Source organism: Canis lupus, chromosome 8 (genome assembly GCF_003254725.2).
Source record: "Canis lupus dingo isolate Sandy chromosome 8, ASM325472v2, whole genome shotgun sequence".
Classification (NCBI taxonomy): domain Eukaryota; kingdom Metazoa; phylum Chordata; class Mammalia; order Carnivora; family Canidae; genus Canis; species Canis lupus.
In genome coordinates this window covers 1880972-1905248 of record NC_064250.1, presented here as the reverse complement: position 1 = coordinate 1905248, position 24277 = coordinate 1880972, and the positions used below count along the sequence as shown (strand labels likewise).

At 41.4% G+C, this 24277-nt stretch overlaps 1 protein-coding gene and 1 long non-coding RNA gene across 4 annotated transcripts in view; one reads left to right on the top strand and one right to left on the bottom strand.

Annotated features, from left to right (window-relative positions):
• Positions 1 to 18173, bottom strand: part of GOLGA5 (golgin A5) — a 33198-nt gene extending 15025 nt beyond the window's left edge. The window contains exons 1-6 of one of the 3 annotated variants that reach the window (XM_025467790.3): positions 17892 to 18173; positions 15426 to 15999; positions 8451 to 8678; positions 6878 to 7097; positions 5893 to 6016; positions 2520 to 2723 (exon numbers count right to left, since the gene is read on the bottom strand). In XM_025467790.3, the coding sequence (XP_025323575.1) occupies positions 2520 to 2723; positions 5893 to 6016; positions 6878 to 7097; positions 8451 to 8678; positions 15426 to 15969 (1320 nt within the window). In that variant the 5' untranslated portion in view covers positions 15970 to 15999; positions 17892 to 18173. Of the gene's footprint in view, positions 1 to 2519; positions 2724 to 5892; positions 6017 to 6877; positions 7098 to 8450; positions 8679 to 15425; positions 16000 to 16709; positions 16866 to 17403; positions 17427 to 17891 lie in introns of those variants that run through there. The other 2 variants (XM_025467793.2, XM_025467792.3) reach the window with 2 other exon arrangements.
• Positions 18174 to 18274: 101 nt separating this feature from the next.
• LOC118355536 (uncharacterized) lies at positions 18275 to 22908 on the top strand. Its single transcript, XR_004818211.2, has 2 exons — positions 18275 to 18503; positions 20420 to 22908. It is a non-coding gene; the product is annotated as an uncharacterized LOC118355536 (long non-coding RNA).
• Positions 22909 to 24277: the final 1369 nt, after the last annotated feature.

Here is a 24277-nt window from a genome sequence, read left to right as displayed (position 1 = left end):
AGCCTACAGGGAGCCTGCTTCTCCCTCTGCCTGTGTCTCTGCCTCTGTCTCTCATGAATAAATAAAATCTTAAAAAAAAAAAAAGAAAGGAATATTTGAGATGCACTCTCCTCCATCAAAAATAATTTTTCCTTTCTATGTGGTACAATTATGGGTGATTTCTTCAAATTTCTCTATATTTTTAAAATTTTCTGTAACACACATAATTCTTTCTCTGCCCACATATAGCTAATGCCCAGACCCCTTTGTTGAGCTTCAGGCCTGTATTTCTGACTGCCTTCCTGAACCTTTCACCTCAGTGTCACATCAATTTTGCAAACTCCTTGTGACTTGTCCTAATGTCCATCTGTGCTAGCCTATGGTCTTTCCTGTTTCTCTGCTGCACTAAGGGAGCATATTACTCATGCAGTCAAACCAGAAAAACGGAGTCCTCCTACATTCCACTTGCATTTCCTCTTCCTCCAGTTAAATCCCTAAGTCTCACATCTCACCTCCTACATGTCTCTTATCTGTCCCATCTGCCACCCTCATTGCCACAAATTAGACCAGGTCCTTATAACTTCTCACCATTAATTCCAATACTCTTCCCTTTACCATTGCCCTCTTACCATCCCATCCTCACCCCTAAATGCAGCAATTAATGGAGCACCTCCTAAGGGCCCAGCCCTATGCCAACTCTCCCCTCACCTCCTCATCACCACCAGGCCTCATGTTCAATATGATCATGCTGCTCAGATTTCCCTTACCTCACACCCCTACCACCACCTAGGAGATAAAAATCAAAACTCCTCTGCACAGGATGTGAGGCCCTTCATGGTCTGGCTTCTGCCTGTCATTGAGTTTTCTCTCCCACCTCTTACTCCCCACCCGCCATGCTCCAGTGCCAGGCAACTAGCTGCCGTCCACTAAATATACCATGCTCCCTCAGACCCTCTTTGCTCCAGCACAGCTGTTCTATCTGAAATCTCTTCCTACTCATCCTTCAAGCTCCTGTTTAGACAGCATCTCCAGTCATCCCTGACATCCCTGGCAGATTTAAGGGTTTACTGCATCAGTAACTTCATCGCATCAATTACCTCACTGTCTTTCTGCTGACTGAATACTATTTTCAGAAAAAAGTCACACCCCCAACTCCTATCATATGCCTCACGAATAGTTAGGTGCTCAATAAGTACTTTTAAACGAATTAATAAATTAGAGTGACACAGCAAAAGTAATTAGAACAGTTGTGGGGAGATGGATATGCTGTCTCATGAAAGTAGAATCAAAATTGTGCTCATACCCAATAGGAGGCAGGAGATAAAGGACAAAAGTGGAGTCAAAACATCATTGTGGTTCAAGCTCTATTGCCTGGGAAGAAGACAATATTTGTGGAAATGGGAGAAGGAAGGAGAAGCTGGTGTAGGGGATGGGACATCCCATGGAGAGAAGCCTGGAAGGTGCTTAGCAACTGGGCTCAGGAAGTTAGGTTTGGAGACACACTTAAGTCCCATCGAGGTGACAGACAGAAGCAGAATGAATATATGATGACGTGAAGGAAGGAGTAAGAGTGGGCTTAGGACTGAATGGGAGAGGACTCTGTCTCTGGAGACTGGGAAGAGGGTCTGACAGAGACAGAAAGAGCGGTGAGGGAGAGCAGGCAGTGCAGTGGCAGCAGAAACAGGAGTTTAAGAAGGTAGGAGGCTAACAGTGTCCAACACTCTACTCAAATCAAAGTGCATAGAAACAAAGAAAGAAAATACATACTCAGGTCATTAGAGGCATCTGGGAAGACAATTCCAGAAGTGTACCAGGGACAGAAATTACACGAAGGGGTTATTAGTTAACAGCTCTAAGAGAAAGACAGCATATTTAAAACAATTCCAGTAAGTCTAATAGTGAAAGAAAGGATAGGGAAATGGATCCAAGTGGTCAAAAAGACAAAATATTGTTTTTCCCTCAGGCAGGAGTTCCAAGATCTAGTTTTTGTTTTTCCACCAAGTAACCATATGCTCTTGAGCAAGCTGAGCTGGAAAAAGGAGGCAGAGAGGAAGACAAAGGGAGAGGACAGATGTAGGAGGAAGAGCTGACATAAGGCAGAAGATGAACCAGTCTACAGGCTGTAAACCCTCCTAGGAAAAGATGAAAGGATACCTCTCCCTCAGGAAAGAGAAGCTGAACACTCCCTGAGATGACATGGGGGACACTGACTGAGGCTGAGACCAGTGGCTCTGAAAGACTCAATGGAGGATCAGCCACGAAGAATAAAGTGTCTGCTTGACAACACATGTCCATATTGCCATGTTTAAGGTGACAGGTGGAAGACCTGACCGGGGCTGTGACGGAAAATTTTAAATAAAAAGAAAGAAAAGTGGTAGAAACAAGGGACATCTTAGCCTTCTGTAATACCTCTGAGGAAGGCACCTGAAGTGAGCCAACCCAGCCAAACATAAACACATCCTCTCACAGACCTATATGGAGTCAGAAAGTGTCTCCCACCGGCAAATCCTAACATCCAAAAGAACATATTTCATGCTTACTTGGAGTATTCTGGTAGCTTTTTGCTTGTAATCAATTAATTCCTGCTTAGAGGACTCCAAGTTGGACTTGTACACTTTGACTTGCTGCTGTAGCTCATCGACTCTCTTCTTCTCGTCCGAGTATTTTCTTTCTGCCAAAGTAACTGCTTCTGCCAAATTCTGACGTTCCACTTCCATCTTATTAAGGCGTGCAGCAAACTCACTCTGTGACAAATTTTTACATTTTACTTATACCATTTCCTTTGAAATATATTTTACAACCATCTGATCAGATGTCTTATGGGATTTTTTAGCTCAGCCCAGCAACATACCAGGGAAGTTAGAAACAAAAAAACACTTCATTTGTTAGGAACTGAAGAATAGGGAATCTAACGTAGTTGGCTCCCAAATATGGCAATGCATCAGAATCAATTAAGGAGTTTTAAACAAATACTGCCACCCAAAGCCTTCCCCAGGCTTACTGACTTGGAATTTCTAAGAGTAGGCTTAGAAATGAAAATCTGTTTAAGAAATTTCCAAGGTGGGGATCCCTGGGTGGCGCAGCGGTTTGGCGCCTGCCTTTGGTCCAGGGCACGATCCTGGAGATCCGGGATCAAATCCCACGTCGGGCTCCCTGTGCATGGAGCCTGCTTCTCCCTCTGCCTATGTCTCTGCCTCTCTCTCTCTCTCTCTCTCTCTCTCTGTGTGACTATCATAAATAAATAAAAAAAAATTAAAAAAAAAAAGAAATTTCCAAGGTGAATCTGGTCAGCCTGATACTAGCTGATCAACAGATAAAAACAGAAAGTCTATCAGAAAGCAAATGAAGGGGCACCTGGATGGCTCAGCTGGTTAAGCATTCAACTCGTGGTTTTAGATCAGGTCATGATCTCAGGATCCTGAGCTCGAGCCCCACATCAGGCTTTGCACTCAGTGTGGAATCTGCTTAAGACCCTCTCTCTCAAATAAATAAATTTTTTTAAAAAAGCAAATGAAAGCTATAAGTAAACCACTACATCTTTTTTAATAGCATGACTGTTTTCCTTTTATTTCAATTTTCTCACGAATGTAATTTTTTAGCTTAAGAAACTTTTAAAGCACACTCTAGGAAAACACAAGGCCTATCACTTATTAGCCTATCTAGTTCTGAGATTTATATTTTACCTTCTCAAAAGCTCCCATCACCAAAACACTCAGAAAGTGAGGCAGAAGTCCAAAAGCATTTATAGTTCACACAGCAATAATTCAAGCCATAAACCTTTGACCCAATATTAACTTCTATTTTGAAGAAAAAGAAATCATACAATATGTGGCCTTTGGTGTCTTTCATTTAGCATAATCTCTTATAGGTTCATCCCTGTCGTAGCATGAATCAGTACTTCATTCCTTTTCATGGCTGAATGACATCTCCTTGTATGTACACTTTGTTTATCCGTTCAGCAACTGATGGATATTGTATTATTTCCAGTTCAGGGCTATTGTGAATAATGCTTGAACATCCATGTATAATTTTCATGGACAGATATTTTCAATTCTCTTGGGTATACACCTAGGACAGAACTGCTAGGTCACATGGTAACTCTCCGCTTAACTTTTTGAGGAATTGTCTGTTAGGGGAAAACTTCTGAATATGTTTACAACAACTGGGTATGTGAATTATTATTATTTTTTTTAAAGATTTTATTTATTTATTCATGATAGTCACACAGAGAGAAACAGAGAGGCAGAGACACAGGCAGAGGGAGAAGCAGGCTCCATGCTGGGAGCCCGACGTGGGATTCGATCCCAGGTCTCCAGGATCGCGCCCCGGGCCAAAGGCAGGCGCCAAACCGCTGCGCCACCCAGGGATCCCGTGAATTATTTTTTCACCTCTAAATTTTATGAAATCTAAATATAGATTAAGTATTATGTGAGAATATTTATGACAGAATTAAGTATAAAATATACCATATTTTAAAGAGTCAGTTTGGAAAAACAAATGTAAAATATCTCATTAAAAATCATGAATGATTTTTATTATTAACTACAATGTTAAAAAAAAAAAAAAAAAAAAAAACTACAATGTTGAGGGACGCCTGGATGGCTCAGTGGTTTAGCACCTGCCTTTGGCCCAGGGCGTGATCCTGGAGTCCCGGGATTGAGTCCCACATCAGGCTCCCTGACTGGAGCCTGCTTCTCCATCTGTCTCTGCCTCTCTCTCTCTCTGTGTCTCTCATGAATAAATAAAATCTTAAAAAAAAAAAAAAAAACTACATGTTGAAATGACAGTACTTTGATTTTTGTTGGTGTTTTTAAATAGGCTCCGTGCCCAGCATGGAGCCTGAAGCAGGACTTGAACTCATAATCCTAAGATCAAGACCTGAGCTAAGATCAAGAGTCAGACACTTAACGGACTGTGCCACTCAGGTGTCCCAAAATGACAGTACTTTGGATATACTGTGTTTAGTAAAATACATTCATAAGATTTTCAAAAAAACCCACACTAGCTGATAGTTACTTTCAAAGCTGAACTATTTTTACCTGTTGAAAAAACAGGCTGGACCAGTGGTCCTCAACCTCACTGGCCAATAGATACACCTGTGAATCTTACAAAACTTAAACACCACTACTTATGCCCTACCTCACACAGTGGGATGGGATTCCCTGGAGTAAAGACCCAGCATCAGAAAGTATTAAAAGCTACACAAGTGATTCTAATGTATAGACAGGGTTGAGAATCACTGAACTAAAATGCAAAAAAAAAAAAAAAAAAAAAGTGTTTAAGAGTAAAACTCTACATATTATGCACAACTTTCTCTGGAAATAAAAGAATCAGATTAAACTGGAGTCAGAAAAAGCTTTAAAAAAAATAAACAAGATGCTTCACACCGGCTTTTTTTCCCTCACTTAGCAAAGTTTCTCAAAAGTTTCTCAGCACCATCTAGTTTTAAGAGGCCTCAAATCAGCTTTTCATCAAATAATGGTAATGTTTGTTGCACAATAAAATTAAATGAAAAAATATTTATCTCTAACCAATATTATCTATTTTAGTTATATTTCTTTTTTTAAGGGGTGCTGAGGGGCTGTTCCCCTTTTACTATTGACAGAGGTTTCTCTACAGAGAATGTAACACCCCTTCTCTCTGGGACCACTGTCCAACCTATGCATCATCCCTTCAAGTACCGTCTCAGAAGAAAAGTCCCCACATTTCCTGCCGACATCCTGTTGATCACAGAGGATGTTGAACTTTAATTGTAATCCAGTACATAAGAGTAATAAGCAAATTTAGCAAGAATGAAGCTAAAGTTTCAAACACTTGGTTTTTGTCACAGAGATTTTTCCAAAATGCACTACAGAATTTTATTAAATAGTAAATGCATTATAAAGCAGCATAAAGTCATTCCTCCTCTCTAACCTGTATTTGTTTATAGCTCTCTTGCTCTCTCTTCCGGGTGGCATCCGCTTCATGCAATCTCTCCTGAAGGGTTTGCAGAGCTTGGTTCTGCAGGCTGCTACCTTCGCTGTGATCCTGCATTATTCTAAAAGAAAAGACACCACTTGAAAGGACAGTGTACAAGTGATAAGGGGGATTAATTTTTAAAGCACTGGCTTGTTAGCACTAAAGAGATGGTTCGACTGGGGTGCCTGGGTGGCATAGCTGGTTAAGCATCTGACTCCTGGTTTCGGCTCAGGTTGTGATCTCAGAGTCCTGAGATCAAGCCCTATGTTGGGCTCCATGTTCAGCACAGAGTCTACTTGAGATTCTCTCTCTCTCTCTCTATCCTTCTGCCCCTTTACCCACCCCTCCAAAATTAAAAAATCTTTTTTAAAAAAGATGGTTTGACTAAAATATTCTTTTTAGAAAAGATTTTATTTATTTATTTGACAGAGAGAGAGAGAGAGAGCACAAGCAGGGGGAGCATCAGAGGGAGAAGGAGAAGCAAGCTCCCCACCAAGCAGGGAGCCCAATGCAGGGCTCAATCCCAAGACCCTGGAATCATGACGTAAGCTGAAGGCAGATGCTTAACCAACTGAGCCACCAGGGATCCCTTGACTAAAATATTCTTAAAGATATCTTTTTGCCTTTTAATGGAATACAATCTATATTTTTAGGCATCCAAATATATGCATATATAACATATCATTATATGTCAAAAAATTAATAACACTATGTTTTTCTAATATTTTTAGATTCAGAATTTGCTAGCAATGCATCTCAAGATTCAAATAATCAACTTTTAATCAGGCACATTTCCAACATTATTAAAATATAAATTTTCCCTCTCTGAATTACAAAAGCTAAGTTTTCATAAGGTAGTACACACTACAGTGTTTATCATTACTTAATATTGGAATGAATCTTTCCAGTTCCCTTTTTCATTATTACTCGAATGAGCTACCGTGACTTTTCACTCTGTAAGGCTTCCAGGGCTTCAGTGCGAGTGTTCAGGAGCTGGTCAGCTTCCTGTAGCCTCACTTTCAGCACAGCCAGTTGAGAGTCCTTGGCGGCCACCGCTTCAGTCAGGTCATCTACTTGGGCTCGAAGTTCTCGAGTTATTCGATCACTCTTTGAATGGTCAACATTCCACTTTTCAACTCTTGCTCTTGCTTTGTTTAATTCTTTAAAAAAGAGAGAGAGAAATTTCTCTATTCGTGCAGATACATTTTTCTCAGAGCACATACAGACTCTCCTTTGTGTCCCTATCGTACTTACTGCCAAAATTAAGAGCTTACATATATCTTCAAATTTGCTCCAAATGGGATACTCATTTCTCAAGGCCATCATTCACATCTATATTACAGTTAATAGGTTGGAAAGGGCATGATGTGAGCTGCTTTTCATTAAATAAATTCTTTTTGAAAAAAAAAAAAAATTCTTTTTGAGACATATCATAAAGCATTTGGGAGCCAAAATCAGTATACAGCAGAGTTCAGAACACTAAACCAGTGAGTGGATTTGTGGAGTTCTGCGAGGGACAGGAAGAATGCAAACACAAATCAAGGGTAGATAATGTACACCCCAGTAAGACCAAAACAAACAAAATCAAAACCTGAAGATAAACAGGAAAAAAATCTGTTTCTCTTGATTACTGTAGCAAAAAGATACTATTTTTAAAATTGAGAACATTGGTGCAAAAAGAACAATGCAGTACAGATTTCCACATCCTTGCATATCATCTGTAACAGCAGTTTGCAAGCAAAAAAATATTTTGTTTTCAATATTGAAGCAAACTCTATAGGGTCTCAGCAAAAGCTCTATTTCTCTGTCTACATGGGTCTGGTAAAGTGAAGCTTTTACTAAACTCAGTCCAACAAGCCTTCAACTTTCTTCCTCTTGTACTCTTCTGGGCTTCCATCTGTCTCTTGGCAAAACATTTCCTGCACTCCTTTCCAATCACTGCCAGGAACCAAGGCAGAGACTCCTTCTCTTCTCCCTTTTTTTTCCCTCAGCCACACTTATGTTAGGACTAACATATTCTGGCCCCACAACCTCATTCATAGGATTATTTACTTTTAAATTACCCATTTCTGAGGAATCCAAGGGTTTTCTACTCTAGGGCCTCTTTACTGCATATTTCAAGAGGGCATTATTCAAACTGAATTCCGTGTTCACTTTACATCACCTGGAGCAGTGCAATACTCTGACCACGCCTACAGGTGCACTCCTTTGTTTAATCCCACCTTTGGTTCATGAACAGTCCCCTTTAAATTCAGAAGACATCAAATTAACCAGATGATTACTAATGTTCTCAATTCTCAAATTTCATAACTCCTAAAGAATGACCAAACAAGCCAATGCTCTGTTTCAGGTTGGAAGGATGATGGCTGGGTCCCATTTCTAAATCTAGGCCTATACTTCTATGGAAACACTATAAATTTCATGTGAAATATTTCTAAGTTTCAATGTAATCACGTTCTGTTTATTTTAAAATATTAAATTCCTAATCCTCCACAATTTAAATAAGGCTCTACCTTCTTGAGTTTCCTTGGATCTTTGGAGTAATGAGGCCATTTCCTGATTTAAAGACTGAACTTCATTCCTCAACAGTTGATTCTCCAATCGGAGATTAGACAGTTCATGTGATTTGCCATCATGAGTAGGTGTTGGGTTGTGGTCAGTAGAGGCAGCACTTGATGATACATTTTCCTTTGAAGAATCCTCCTGAACTTCATGGCCAGAATCTGAATTATTAGAGGTTTCTGTAAGAAAGAGAGTATATTTTTGTGACACTGGAACACTCACTACATACACATAAAAAGCTTCCTTTGGTAGAATGTCTTTTGGCTCAAGGTGACTGCTATAGCTAAAATATCATAAAAAAATCACTTAAATTCTCAAAATATTTCCTTTTGATGAAATTTCATTCTCCTACATAGAGGCTATAGAGCTCTAAGGATTTCAAAATTTGGATGTACTGAATGAATGGTGATAAAGAACAAGCACAAGAATACAGTTCTGGAAAGGAGAAAATCAGAGATAATTTAAGCAGTTAGGTTTAGGTAAAAAGAGTTTGTTTCCCTTTGTCTCCAAAGCATTTTCTTAAAAAAAGAGAAAACTCTTTTCAGTGAAAATACTAGAAAGGCACAAAAGAACAGCTGTGGGTTTCAGCAAGGAGAGTAACAACAGGTCAGAGCAATTTGTTACATACCAAACTGGAATCTAAAGTGCCTTACAAAAAGAGAGACTCATAAATTCAGATTCATCTTGTTTTCAGTACTGTGATCCAAATACATGTTTTACTTTAAAAAAAAAAAAATCAGGTATATGCTACAAATGGACTAAGTAACTATATGGGTAAAAATGCTGACACTTCACAAAGAAAGATAAATGATCAAAAAGCATATGAAAAAGTTCTCAACATCTTCAGTGATCAAGGAAATGCAAATTAAAACCACAATGAGAACCAACACAAACCAGCCTGAATGGCTAAAATTAAAAGGACAACACCAAATGCTGACAAAGACGTGAAGCAGCCAGAACTCTCACAGATTTCTGGTGGGAGTACAACACAATATACCCACTGTGGAAAAAGGTTCTGCGATTTCTTATGAAATTAAATATGCACCTATTTCACCCAGTGACTCCCCTCCCAGGTTTTCATTTCCAAGAGAAATGAAAACATTTTTTCCCACAAAATAGACAAGTGCAAGAATGTTCAAAGCAGCTTTATTCACAATAACCAAAAACTGGAAACAATCCATTGCCCATAAAAGAAAATGGATAAATTGTAGAATATTTGATAGAACACTAGAGAATAAAAAAGAACTACTGATATACCCAATAACATGGATGAATCTAAAATGATGAGTAAAAGAAGTCAGAAAAGAGAGTGTACACACATACATACTACATGATTCCATTTATATGAAGCTTTAGGACAAAAACTAAGGTAAAAGGGACGCCTGGGTGGCTAAGTGGTTGAGCGTCTTGCCTTTGGCTCAGGGCATGATCCTGGAGACCTGGGATCGAGTCCCACATCGGGCTTCCTGCATAGAGCCTGCTTCTCCTCTCTCTGCCTGTGTCTCTGCCTTTCTCTGTTTCTCATGAATTAAAAAAAAAAAAAATCTTTAAAAGAAAAAAAAACTGAGGTAAAAAAATCAGAACAGTGGTAGTTGGGGAAATAGGGTGGAAAGATTAACTGGAAAGGGACATGAGGGAAAGGGGAAAGAAGTGTTCATCATCATCAAAGTGTGTGTTACATAGATATAACCATTTCCCTGTATAGCTAAGATTTGTGCATTTCAATATACAGAAAAAAATTATGAGATAAATGGAAATCTGAATAATGACTAGGCACTAGAAGACACTAAGGAATTATTAAAGTTTTAGGGTGATAATGGCATGGATGTTTATTTTTAAAGCTTGCATATTGGGGCACCTGTGTGGTTCGGGCAGTTAAGCACCTGACTTCAGCTCAGGTCATGATCTGAGGGTCTTGGGATGAACCCTACAAAGGAGCTCCCTGCTCAATGAGGAGTCTGCTTCTCTCTCTCCCTCTGCCCCTCCCCGTGCTTGTACCACTCCTCTCAAATAAATTAATATTTTTTAAAAAATAAAGCTTGCATTTTTAGAGTAATAAAATGAAGTATTTCTAGAAGAAACGATAGATCTTTGATTTGCTTCAAAATAATTCTGTGGAAGGTAGAGGTAAAGGAAGGGATGGAAAATAGGGGGTATAAATAACATAAGAATGGCTGTCAAGTATTGATTAATGTAGCCAGACAATAAGTAATATTGGAGGGAGTCATCAAAATCTACTTTGATATGCTTAAAATTTCCAAAATAAAGATCCTTCTGAAGAAATATATATCCAAACTTGTGGGATATACCTAAAGTTGTATTTTAGAAGGACTTCTATAGTGTTTACATTAAAAATGAAAGAAAGAATGAGTTTTGTATCCACCTTAAAGGCTATAAAAACAGCAGAACAGGGCAGCCCGGGTGGCTCAGCGGTTCATTGCTACCTTCAGCCCAGGGCCTGATCCTGGAGAACCGGGATTGAGTTTCACGTTGGGCTCCCTGCATGGAGCTTGCTTCTCCCTCTGCCTGTGTCTCTGCCTCTCTCTCTCTCTCTCTCTCTGTGTCTCTCATGGGTAAATAAATAAAAAAAAAAACAAAATAAAACAAAACAAAACAGAATAAACCCCAAAGCAGAAATTAACAATAAAGATCAGAAATTAACAAAATAGAAAACAAACTTGCTAGAGAGAATTAAAATGGGACATATCATAAACACTATGCCAAAAAATTTTTAGATGTGTACTATGTTGAAACCTACCAAACTGTATACTTAAAAATGTATAATATATTATATGTGAGTTATACTTAACACTATTTAAAAATAAAGGGGGGGGGGGGCATTTAGCCCAGTGCCAGATATTGATATTTTTCTGGTAGTATCTGTGATCAAACTTTAGTTTCTACAGGGTCAGTATGAATGTATTAGTGTCCAACTGGGTTTGTTTCAGCTATGACTTTCATTATTTCTCTAAAATTAAGTAAAATAAATATAATCTCCCAAAGTGCATATGGAATACATAAACTCTAAGGGGAAAAAATGTAATTTACCAAAAACAAGGAAATGGAAAACCAGTGGAATCAATAGTTAAAATCTTCCATTAAGAATACTGCAGGGGCGCCTGGGTGGCTTAGTCAACTGATCATCTGCCTTCAGCTCAGGTTGTGATCACAGGATCCTGGGATCCAGCCCTACATCAGGCTCCCTGCTCCGGAGAATCTCCTTGTCCTTCTCCCTCTGCCCTTCCCCTAGGCTTGTGCTCTCACTCAAATAAATAAATAAAATAAAATAAAAAAATACCACTCCAGACCCTAATGGTTTTACCAGTGAGTTCCAGTAAACAATCAGGGAATAAATAATCTTACATCAAATAATTAAGACAACAGAAAAGGAGGGAACATTTTGCAATTCATTTTATAAGGCTAACATAACTAATATTAAAATCTAACAATATTACAGGTCAATTTGGCTTATGAAATAAATGCAAAAATCCTAACCAGAATATTAGCAAGCTAAAAGTATACCACATTAATATTAATGAACAAAAATCATAAAAAAATCATATGCTATCTTACGCATACAGAAAACACTGCTAAAATTCAACAGTAAAATTCAAACTAGATATATATAGAAACATTCTACACTTGATTTAAAAAAGTACCTATGAGAAGCCTAACACATACATTGTATTTGGTGAAACAAAGCATTCTGTTTAAGACAAAAGATACAAAATTGGTTTTCAGTTCAAGCCAATGCAGTGGGGCAACGAAAATATTTTTTTTAAAAGATAAAAAAGGATAAAGAAGAAACCAAACTGTCATTATCCACAGATACCGTGTTGTTTAAAATCTAAATGAATGCACAGAAAAATATGAAGATTAAGAGCTATGTAGAGATCGTTGTGTTAAAAGCCAATACATCAGCAACAGAAAGCAAAAATTAAAAAGGATACCATCTACAAGTTTCAAAAAATACGTAAGACCTTCATGGAGAAAACTATAAAATCTTAATGAAAGACATTTAAAACTTGAATTGAGATTATATCATGTTATAATAGGTAAAAACCTCAGTAATGTAAAGATGCTGATTCTTACTCAACTAACTGTCCACATAGAAGCAATGGACTCCCAATAAAAAGGCTAACAGATTTTTTGTAGAATTGGAAAGCAAATTCTAAAATGAATATGGATGTAAGAAAAAGTCCAAGAATAGCCAATACACTCTTGAAGGACCAGGTGGGAGAAATTGCTCTAGGAGATATCAAAATACTATAAAACTACATTAATTAAGACAGTGTGGCACTGGCACAAAAACAAATAGCCCAATGAAACAGAATTAAGTGCCACAGTGCACTTAAAAACACAGTGATGTAGAGACGGATACTTGATAATATGCCAGGGGTGACATTGCAGATTGATAGAGAAAGGAAGTATTTTCAATGAATGATACTGGTTGCTGAGATAACAGATTTTCAACTCCTCTCTTCTTTTTCATCTGAAATATATGAAGAGTATCTATGAATCAATAAGGAAAAAGACAAATGATCCACTGGAAAAAAACTGATCAAAGGACTTGAATAGGCACTTCCCAGAAGATGAAATCTGAATAAATATCTGAAAAGATGCTCAACCTCATTAGTACTGAGAAAAGTAAAAAACAACAAAACTTTTCACATCTGAGTAACAAAGCACAAAGTCATTGAAAATATCCAATATTGGTGAGAATGCAGAGCAAAAGGAATATTAACCACAGTCGGTCAAGTATAAATTGGTACAACTTCTTCAGGAAACAACTCTGGTGTACCAGTATACTTGAACACCAGCACACCTCACAACTCAGCAATTCCATTTATAGATATTTCTAGGCATCCTAGGGCACTGGTTTTCAACCTAGGGTGACCTTGCTCTCCAAGGGACGTCTGGGAATATAGAGAAACATTTTTGGTTGTCACAACTGGGTATGCCATTGGCATCTAATGGGGTAGGAGGCCAGGGATGCTGCTGAACATCCTACAAAGGACAGGACAACTTCCAACAACAAAGATTTATTCTACCCAAAATGTCAGTAGTCCCAAGATTGAGAGACCCTGCCCTAAAGAAATAAAATTTAATCTTTATAACTTCCATGTATTGGGGTACCTGGGTGGAATGGTCAGTTAAGGGTCAGCCTTCTGCTCCGGTCATGATCACAGGCTCCTGGAATGGAGCTCCAAAGCGCCCCCATGGCATGGTGGGCTCTCTGTTCAGTGGGGAGTCTGCTTCTCCCTGTCCCTGCTACCCACCCCCCCCACTTATGCTCTCTCCTCCTCCATGTCAAATAAATAAATAAAATCTTTTTTTTTTTTTAAATTCCCATGTATTAACTGGTTCTAACCAGCTTTCCCTTGATCCATCCTTTGACAAATCTAAGAGGTTTTCCTTAAAAGTAAAAAATATTGTAACTTTCTTTGAATGACCTCTGTTAACACCACATTGCTATGTCACTTCCACCTTACACTGGCCTAGTAACCACCTGGAGAACAAAACAAAAATACCACATGCCATGGCTCTGTCCCCAGAAAGTCTGATTCAAGAAGTCTGGGGAGGAACCCATTTTTTATTAATCACACAAATGTTTCAAATGCAGGTCGTTTAGGGACCACTCTTTAAGAATGATGTGTACGAATAATGGGTTTAAACATGTAAACAGAGGCATACAAGGGCCTTTAGAAGCAGCTCCCAACCTTTGCTCCAACTTCATTTTCTTCACTACTGTCCCAGAGCAACTATTCTAATCAAACTTTTTAAAGATTCTCTGCACTGAACGCTGTCTCCAATCCTCCTTTTCTGGAAAACTTCTACTCCTTCTTTAAGTCCCAGCTCATATTACAGACCCCCCCCCCGTGAATCATCACTTGATACCTTAGGCAATTAGTTCCTTTCTCCTTAGTGTCTCCACAATACTCCAACCGTATCTCAATTACTGTATTTACTATACTATATACTAATATACTTTATGTAAATTATCTGTTCACACATGTCTCACCCACCAGACCCTGCTGAGAGAAATGTAGGTGTGTGTACATAATTAGTCAACTGCTACTGCACGACCTGGACTTGAAAGCCCCCCAAACTTGCCTCTTTACCACTTTATCTTGAAGATACAAGACAGATTTTATTCACCAACAGCCAAGACTGTGGGAGAAGCTGTAACCTTTAAGAAAATAACCAGCTTCCGTTAATCATCATCTCTATAAAGAATCTCTGGAAGAAGCTATCATGTGTATTACTATTTTAAAAATGGTTCGTAAGTACTTGAATTACCCACGTTACCATGTTAACTTCATTTTTTGGGGGTGAGAAGATATACAGGTAGAGGCAATTTCACATCAAACTAAACAACTGAAAACACGAATTCTAAACTGTTACTTCACTACCATGTCAATGCCTTCAACCCTCCAGCTTGGATTGAAGTTCACTCTCTCAGCTTTACTTCTGAGGGATGCACGGGGAAAACACACACACACACACACACACACATCCTCACAATCCAGGATATATATGATGTACAGCCTCTTATTTTATAATCCCGGAAAGAAATGAAATGAGACAGTCCCAAATCCAAAACTACATTTTCTTTCAGATTTCAAAACTGCCCTTTTTGTATTTTAAAATATCTTAGAAAATCATTCTGGACAGAATTTCTTAGATGCTAGGCTGGGCAAAGTTACCAAACAGACAGCATTTAAAGGTCCCTATTATAATAGTATATTGACTAATAGCATGCCATGTTGTCACCCTTGTTTATACCACACATTTCAGAGACTGCCTCTGTACCAGTGGGAAAAGGTAACAAAACAGAAGATGAGAAACACTACCAGAACATTTCAGGCTATGATAACACATCCAATTTTCTTTACTCTAAAAGAAACAGAGGGCTGATTAACTACCATCAGTTTGGCTCCCAGGAGGATTTTCCTCAATGGTTTTCACGGTGGTTTTGCTGGTGTTCATAGAACTGACAGTTGCTGTCCGAGAACTCTGAAAGACAGGTGTCTTGCTCTTTTCTTTTTTGATTTCCACCCTCCCGGAAGGCTCCTTCTGGGAACTATTAAGAAAGTCAAACAGCAGCTCATCATCAGGTTCTGACTTTTTTCTTCGAACGAACTGGGATGATGGCCTAGGAACAGATGCATTTTCAATAGGATGGGAAGCCTCCACTGGCGTCCTAGAGCCTACTTTTACATTTGCGGTGCCAGCTAAGATAGTGGCTTTCTGATTTCTAATGTTATCAGCTGCTGAGGAAATATATGTGGCTTTAGATTCAGTCTGATAAGTCAAATCTGTATTTTGCTGGAGTTCAGGATAGTCAGCATTTTTGTTATATATGATGTTGCTGGGGTTCTCTTTTCTACTGAGAGCTGTTGCAGCCCCTTGATCAACTCGATTTAAAAGATCTTCTGCCTTTCCCGCAAGATCGGCAAACCAGGACATGTTGGAAGCAGAAGAATGCTATCGGTGAACCTGTAAAAACGACATAAAGTGATTAGGATGGCATAACAGCAGAGCATAGCAGTTAGGACCAGGCTCCAGAGTCACACAATCGTGGACTGAAAGCCTAACCATGCCTCTTACTAACTATGTAACCTTGAGCAATCTACTTTGAACCGAGAAGCTTTATCTAGAAAATGAGGAAAATAAGTGTACTTACATTATAGGACAGCTTAAAGATGACATAATAGATTTAAAAAACTCTTTGCAAAATGCCTGACACACAGCAGACACTCATTTTAGTAACTGCCATTACCATAATAATTACACCTATCACTACGGTTATAACTATTTCAACAAAAGGCAAATATTAATGTACCAAATGCATTCAAAAAGCAAATAGTTGATATGGCAAAATTGCAGTACAACCAAATAAAAACAATTCCCTAAAGTTTGCCTTAAGGTGCTAAAACCTGAATAAACTTCTGATACTAAATCCATCCTTGTGTTAACATACAGCATGCGGTATTATCATGGATAATTTAGGTGTGCACGTAATCTGTGTAAAGTACACCTACAATAATTTACATACTCAGTACCTACTATGTGCACACTGGCTAAGTTCAGAATAAAAAAAAAAAAAAAAAAAAGACTGCATAGCCATGTATCTGATGAGCAGACCTGAGCACTCACAGTGTGCCACAATGAATCAGAATGATGAATTAGTCCTTATAGAAGAATACCTTACAAATCAGTCAACAACCGTGTCTTGAATGTGCGCACTGCTCCTCTGGCTCGGAATGCTCTTTCACTGTTAACTCTTTCTTGTTCTTAGTCTCCAGTGTCATCTGCTTCAGACCCACCTAGGGGAGGTCCCGTCATTCTCTGTTCACATGCTACGCTTCTCCCTCACCACCCTCCACGTTTTACGTGGCTTTTTCCTGCCTCATTGTATGTATCACACATAATTTTTCACGACCACATTATGTGGTCAGCAGCAGTATTCCTTTTTCCACAAACGGGGAAAAGATTTGGAAAGATCCCAGAGTCTAGATGGCAGCTTCGCAACTCAAATCCAAGTTGGCCAAACCCACTCTTTTTACCCCCTGCCTTTCCATCTGGCCTCTCAGTATCTGAATAACCTCAAGAAGAAACTCAGCCTCTACACCTGCTCCCTACAAAAAGGGACTATAACCGGCCCGGGTACTGCACAGCGGGCGTGCCGGGACACGAAAGCGGAGGAGTCCGGCGGTGAGGCCGGGGGCTCCCACCGCGACCTAAAGTGTTCTCAAGGGGACGTTGGCGGGGAGTGGGCGGAGGACGAGTCTCGCCAGGAACGCAGTCAAAACACACTCGCCGATGCCCTTAACTCGCCTCCCGTTTCAAAGTCCATAGGGCTTTAAAGCAGAACCCCGCGCCTTAATATTGATCACCCACTTTCGGGACAAACACGGGTCCTGGGCACTTGCCCGGGTCGCAGCTCCAGCGGGCTTAAGAGGTCCGGTGCCCTCGGGCGATCTCTCAGGCGCGGCGCCCAGGGAACGGCCCGCCCGGCGGCGAAGAGGGCGACGGGGCCTGGCGGGGGGTCCGCACCCAGCAGCGGCAGCGCCCGCCCCGAGCCGGGCGTCAACACGGCGCGGGAGGCTGGGGCCAGCGGGTGGAGCCCAGGTAGGCGAGTCGCAGCCCCGCTTCGCCGCTCACCGCCCTCGCGAGCCACTGGGGCGGGCGGCGCGGCCAAGCCCGGCGGAGGCGGCGGGGACACGGAGGGGAGACGAAGGCACTGAGCACCTGCTGCGGCCCCGGGAGCTCGCCTGCCCGCCCCTCAGCCCCCGCACGCCGAGGGGTCGCGGGCCGGTCCCGCGCCCAAGGCCGTTAGCGCCCGCGGAGGACCCGCCCGGCCCACTGCGCTCACGCCGCCGCCTCACCTGAGGACTCGGGAGCGGCTGCACTGCGGCCTCGGCGCCCTCCTGGGCCGCCCCCCGCAGCAGCCGGCGGCCAGAGGGAAGCTGCTCCGGGCCCCGCCGCGGCCCGGCTACTCTTCCGGGAGACGTGGAAGGGCGGCGAGGACCCCACAACAGAGTGGCCTCCGAGCTGCCTGAGCGGCCGGGCCGAGAACAGCCACCCGCAGGCGACTCCGGCGGCGGCACCGCGCGGGCGGCTGCGGGGACCTCGCCCTCGGCCACGCCCCCTTCCGCCCGGGGCGTGTGACGTAGCGCTCTCCCCGCGGACGACGGCCCGCACGCGGCCGGCGAGGCCACGCCCCCTTCCGCCCGGTGCGTGTGACGTAGCGCTCTCCCCGCGGACGTCGGCCCGCACGCGGCCGGCCGAGCACTGCAGGCCTCGCCCACCGGAGGCGGGGCCCCGCCCAGAAGGAGCTCGAGGCTGGAGTCGGGCGGGGGAGCTGCCGGTGGGCCCGCCAGCCTGCACCTGGCTCTTCCTCCTTCACTTGCCAGCTTTACGGATGAGGATGCAGAGGACCCAGGGCAGGATCCCTGATTTCTTGGAGTTTGCCTTCAGGTGGCGGAGACAGATATTAAGTAAGCCAATGACGGAGCGAGACAATTTTAAGAAGTGGGGGAACCGCTTTAAATGGTGTGATCACGGAAGGTGTCTCTGGGGAGGTGCCAGTTTGAGCTGAGACCCAAAAGATGGAAAAGACCTGTAAGAGGTCTTACCATACAGCAGAATGGTAGTTAGGTTATGCATACAGCTCATGGAATATTTGAAATTAGTCTAAAATCCACATTCAGTGATCGAACAAATACTCGGCTCCTGCTCTGGTGCACGGGATCGGGCTGACTGGGCTCTAATAACAAGCCTACAACGTAGTCCCAGGGATCCCCATTTTCAGACGGTGGAAACTAAGACGCAGGGAGATTAAGTAACTTGTCGAGGACCATCCTCATGAAGAGTCCACAGTCCTCGAAAGCCTGTGCCCTTAGACTCAGTGTTTTATTTTCTCCAATCGAATATTGGGAAGGATTACAATTTTTTCTCTTCGCAAGTCAGATGTAGTCCAGTCTAGTGAATGGAAAAACTTTCATCAACAGCTGGAAGTAGTAACAATAAATAATAATAATAATAGTATCTAACAGTTCGGGATCCCTGGGTGGCGCAGCGGTTTGGCGCCTGCCTTTGGCCCAGGGCGCGATCCTGGAGACCCGGGATCGAGTCCCACGTTGGGCTCCCTGCGTGGAGCCTGCTTCTCCCTCTGCCTGTGTCTCTGCCTCTCTCTCTCTCTCTCTCTCTGTGTGACATTTCTTGAGCCCTTATTAAGTGCAGAATACTGTTACACATTGGTCATGCTTCATCTCGTTTAATTCTTACTACAATGGTAAGGAAGATGCGGTTATTACCTTGTGATAGGTGGTCTGGTTCCTAAGAGCTGTTCTATCAGCAATCTTGATCTTCCCCTCTCCTAAGAATAGCTAGTCGAGATAGGGCTGCTCCACCCCTGCGTCCAGGAAGGAAAAAGATGCAAAGCCACCCACATCTAACATGTCACAGGAGTGAAAAATAAACCTTTGCTTTTCGACGCCACTGAGATTTGGGGACTGTATCTCATACATCCTTACCTAATGAAATATGATTAATACCTCCATTTTATAGATGAAGACACAGATTCAGAGAGGCTGTTACTTTCCCATGATCACTGTGTGGCACATGCTGCATAGCTAGTTTGTGCAAGCATACCCTGAATGCCCATGTTGAAAATGTAGAGATCTTGTCCTCTGTCTCTATTCCTATCAAGCGGAATGTGCAGCAGAATGTGTTGTTCAGTGTTCAAGGTCAGGGCCCCGGGGGTGGCCAACCCAGAGTGTCTCCCTTGTAACAAAGTTCACATGTGTCAGGCCTTGATATTCTGGGAAGCGCTGGTCATAAAAAGAGGGGAAGGACCACTGAGAATTGCTAAGTTGCTGTGATGTAGAACTTGCTGCATGTAGATCCCAGCAGCAGATGCTTTGTCCAGTCGGCTGCTCCTACAGTCCCTATACATAACTTACAGGAAACCCTACATCTCAATCGCTGTCTCTGGGTCTTTTCTTGACCTCACCAGACCATGACCCACCCTAAGCTTAGAGTCTGCTAAGGTGCAGCTGCACAGTCACACAGGGTATAGGTAGTACATCTGGGATTCAAACCAGGTTAGTGTGGCTACAGAAACAATGCTCTTAACCATTGAAAGGGAAAGGATGAAAGAAGTTGAAGCAGAGCCCAATCTCCACGTCAAATGTATTAGCAGTGAGCAGGACCCCCAAAGGATGTTTACAGAATGTTCTAGGTGCTCCCTAAGAGACTCAGCATATAGAGATCTGCCACCCTGAGGTCGTTGGAGCCAGGCTAGACCAGCCAGAGAAACAGCATAACCAAGAGAGAGAGGTTACAACCTTGTCCAATAAGGAAGAAAATTTGCTCTTTTCTTTTCCCTTCCTTCCTGTCCTCATGCCACCAGAGGAACTAACTCCTTGAAAAAGAAAGGAGAGAAGGTATGTGAGGACCAGAGGGAGACCCCAGCCTCCACTCCAAGTCTCTAGTGCAACCAAGCTAGTCTGCTCCATGGACCAGGGAGGAGAACACTGAACAGAGCTGAAAAATAAGGTTTTGAACAAACAGGGCTGTGTTGTGACTTTTGGAATGGCAGAGCGAGGAACTCCGCAAATCCTCTCCCCAAATGGCAAATGATGAGACTGGAGAAAATTGTGCTAAAAAACCACTTCAGCTCCCTGGAAATCGATCATAGGCATGACACAAATTAAGAAACATTTAATCAAGAAAAGCTACTAAACTTTGTGTAGGAACAGTGAGCGTGCATGACATTTTAGCCCAGAGAATGTCCCAGTCTCCCCCCTCCATTTCCATGGAAGTTGTTCTTCCAGGGCTGGGAAAGCTGGGAAACGAGCAGCTTTGCTGCCAGAGAGGGCAGCTTGATTTGGAGCCAAGCCAGAAAAACCACATGACCAAGGGGAAGCCTCCATTTGGAACGCCAACTTCGCAGCTGCCCGCTGAGGTTGCCGTATTGGTTGGGCCAACAACTGATGAGAAGGCTTCCTAGAGGTTTAGCAGGGAGACCATCATGGGCTTTGATAAGCTCCCACATATACTGGTGGTCTGGGAGGCTGTGTAAGCTCAGGAGACTCTTGAGAGAGCCCTAGTCATCTGCTCATCCTGACTCAACATGAAGCCTTACGCTGTCACAGAGGAGACACTGGAAAACCCAGTAGGATAAAAGACAGGACAGACTTGTAAACTACCTGGCTTTTGAATAGTCAACTCATCACATACAGGGGGGACAAGAATAAAAGCTGATGTCGCATCAGGAACAATGGAGAAGGCAGTGGAATGGCATATATAAAGTGCTGAAGGAGGAAAAAAAAACTGTCAAACAAGAATTCTCTAAAAAAATTATCTTTCAAAGGTGAAGTCAAGATAAAGACATTCCCAGATAAACACTGAGAGAATTTGTGGCGAGTAGATCTTCCTTATGAGAAATAAATAATATATAATAATATATGTAATATATAATAAACACTAAGGGAAATCTTTCAAATGAAGGGAATGCTACAGTAACTCGAATCTAAGTGAAGAAATTAAAAGAGCTGAATGTTAAGTATTAGGACAAGTCTGTTCTAATAACTGAAAGTGACTGAAAGTTATAGAATCCGGCAAGATCATCTCAAAGAAACTATCATTCGGAGGGAAAAATGGGATCTCCTACAAATCAAAAGCATTGTCAAAGAGAATTAGTGGAAGAAATTATTTCCTGTCGGTGCCTCCACTGAGTTGGGATTTCCTAATAACCTGGTTACACTGACATTTCAGGGTGTTTGCCTCCCCCCTCAGTAAAAATATAAGCTCTGTGAGGGGAGTGTCTCCTTCTGTGTCTCCCACTAGCATTTTACAGCTGCGGCACTCTTCCTTCCACACCATGCTTCTCCTTCATAGCATTTACACAAGTGTGATTACGTGAAGGAGGGCGTGGAGTATCTTTCTGGTCTGTGGCTATATTAGCAGAGCTTAGGAAAGTACAAGGCATGGACAGATGCTCTGATGTGTTGAATAATGAATAATAGTGTACAATGAATTGAGACAGCATGGGAAAAGGGCAGAAATTGGATGATCCGGATTCTTATTTGGGATGTCAATTAGCTTCAAGTGCCTTAATCTTGCTGACCCTCAATTTTAAAACTAGAATATATTTAGGCTGAGAGTAAGAGACCTTGGTTCTGATCATAGTTCTAGTTCCTAGCTATGTGAGCTTGAGCAAACTGCCCCATTTCCCAGGTTTCATTTATGAAATGAATAATTGAACCAAAATTTATGGTCATAAGTTTGCAACCTCAATTAATTGCTTTTGTATTGTTTGTTTTGTTTTGGCCACAGCCAAGTGTTTAATTTAAAAACACGCAAACATACACTCATATTGTGCTGGCAGGAGTTACATTTATTGATAGAAATGTAAATTGATACAACCTCTATGAGGGCAATGTAGTAATGTACATCAGTATTTAAAATGTACAAGCTCCTTGCTGAGTTTGATATTCACATGAGGAAAAAAATGAATCTCATTCCCTTGCTATAGACCAAATGTTTGTGTAGCCCTAAAATTCATATGTTGAAATTCTAATCCCTGATGTGATGGTACTTGAAGGTGAAGCCTTTGACAGATGATTATGGCCTTGAGAGCAGAGCACTCTAGTGAGAAGACAACTGTCTATGAACCAGGAGCAGGTTCTCACCAGACACTACATCTGTTAGTGCCTTGATCTTAGACTTTCCAGCCTCCAGTACTGTCAGTAATAAATTCCTGTTATTTGTAAACCACCCAATCTATGGTATTTTTGTGAAAGCAGCCCATATGGACAAAGATACTCCTACTTTACAGTGTACATAAAATCAGTTCCAAAGTGTGAAATGGAAAATAATAAAACTTCTACAAGAAAACAGGAGAACATCTTTATCGCCTTGAGATAGACCAAAACCAAACCAAACGAAAAACCTTTTATGGGACACAACACAAAATATTAAATATTGACTATGAAATAAAAGATTGATAGTTTGGCTTTGTTAAAATTAAGGATTGCTTTCCATAAAAAAAAATTAAGAGAGTGAAAAGATAGCCAAAAATTGGGAGAAGATATTTACAATACATATATTTGAAAGGGATTTGTATCCACAATAGGTAAGGCTCTTTTATAAATCAATAAAAAAGGGCAATCAACCTAACAAAAATAGACTAATATCTTAAATAATCAAAGAGAAAAATACATGCTTAGCCAAAAGCACATTAAAAGTGTTTTAATTGGCCAAAAGCACACGAGAAAGCTATTCATCATCAGAGAAATGCAAAGTAAAATCACAAGGAAATATCTTTATGCATACACCAGAATGGTGAAAGTGTAAAAGGATGGAAAATACCAAGATTAGTGAATTCATGGAGCTGCTAGAATGCGCAGGCATTGCTGACAGGAGTGTAAGTGGTAGAACTACTTTGGAAAATTGGGCTCTGTCTATTAAAGTTAAACATAGACCTGTCACCTGCTAGACCAAGACCTGACCTTCACTGCCTCTCTGTTTGTATTTACTTACTTTTGTCTTCCATTTTTCCTTAAGCTCTTCTTTCAGATTCCCTCTAAACTGAAAGACCTCTCAAGTGACAGGGACCACCATGACAAGACATCCGGCTGGCCCAGGCCACCCAGACCTTTTGAGCCAAACTACTGACTCACTCATGCCTATGCAGATGGGCCATGGAATGACCCCCATATGACCTACAATTACCTTTATCTTATTATAATACTAAAATCTACACCCGAGGAGGAGCCTTAGACTCATTTATGTAACACACATTTTACGCATAGGCATGTTTTCTTGAGGCACATGCGTGACTTTATGGTGGCCTTTACTTATGATGACAAGGCTTCACTGTCTAAATGTCCATCTTATCCTTGTGTAAGGTGCAAGAGAGTGGTCTAGTTTCATTCTTCTGCATGTGGATGTCCAATTTTCCCAGCACCATTTATTGAAGAGACTGTCTTTTTCCAGTGAATAGTCTTTCCTCCTTTGTCGAATATTAGTTGACCATAAAATTGAGGGTTCACTTCTGTATTCTCTATTCTGTTCCATTGATCTATGTGTCTGTTTTCGTGCCAGTACCACACTGTCTTGATGACCACAGCTTTGTAGTACAACCTGAAATCTGGCATTGTGATGCCCCCAGCTATGGTTTTTTTATTTTAAATTCCCCTGGCTATTTGGGGTCTTTTCTGATTCCACACAAATCTTAAAATAATTTGTTCCAACTCTCTGAAGG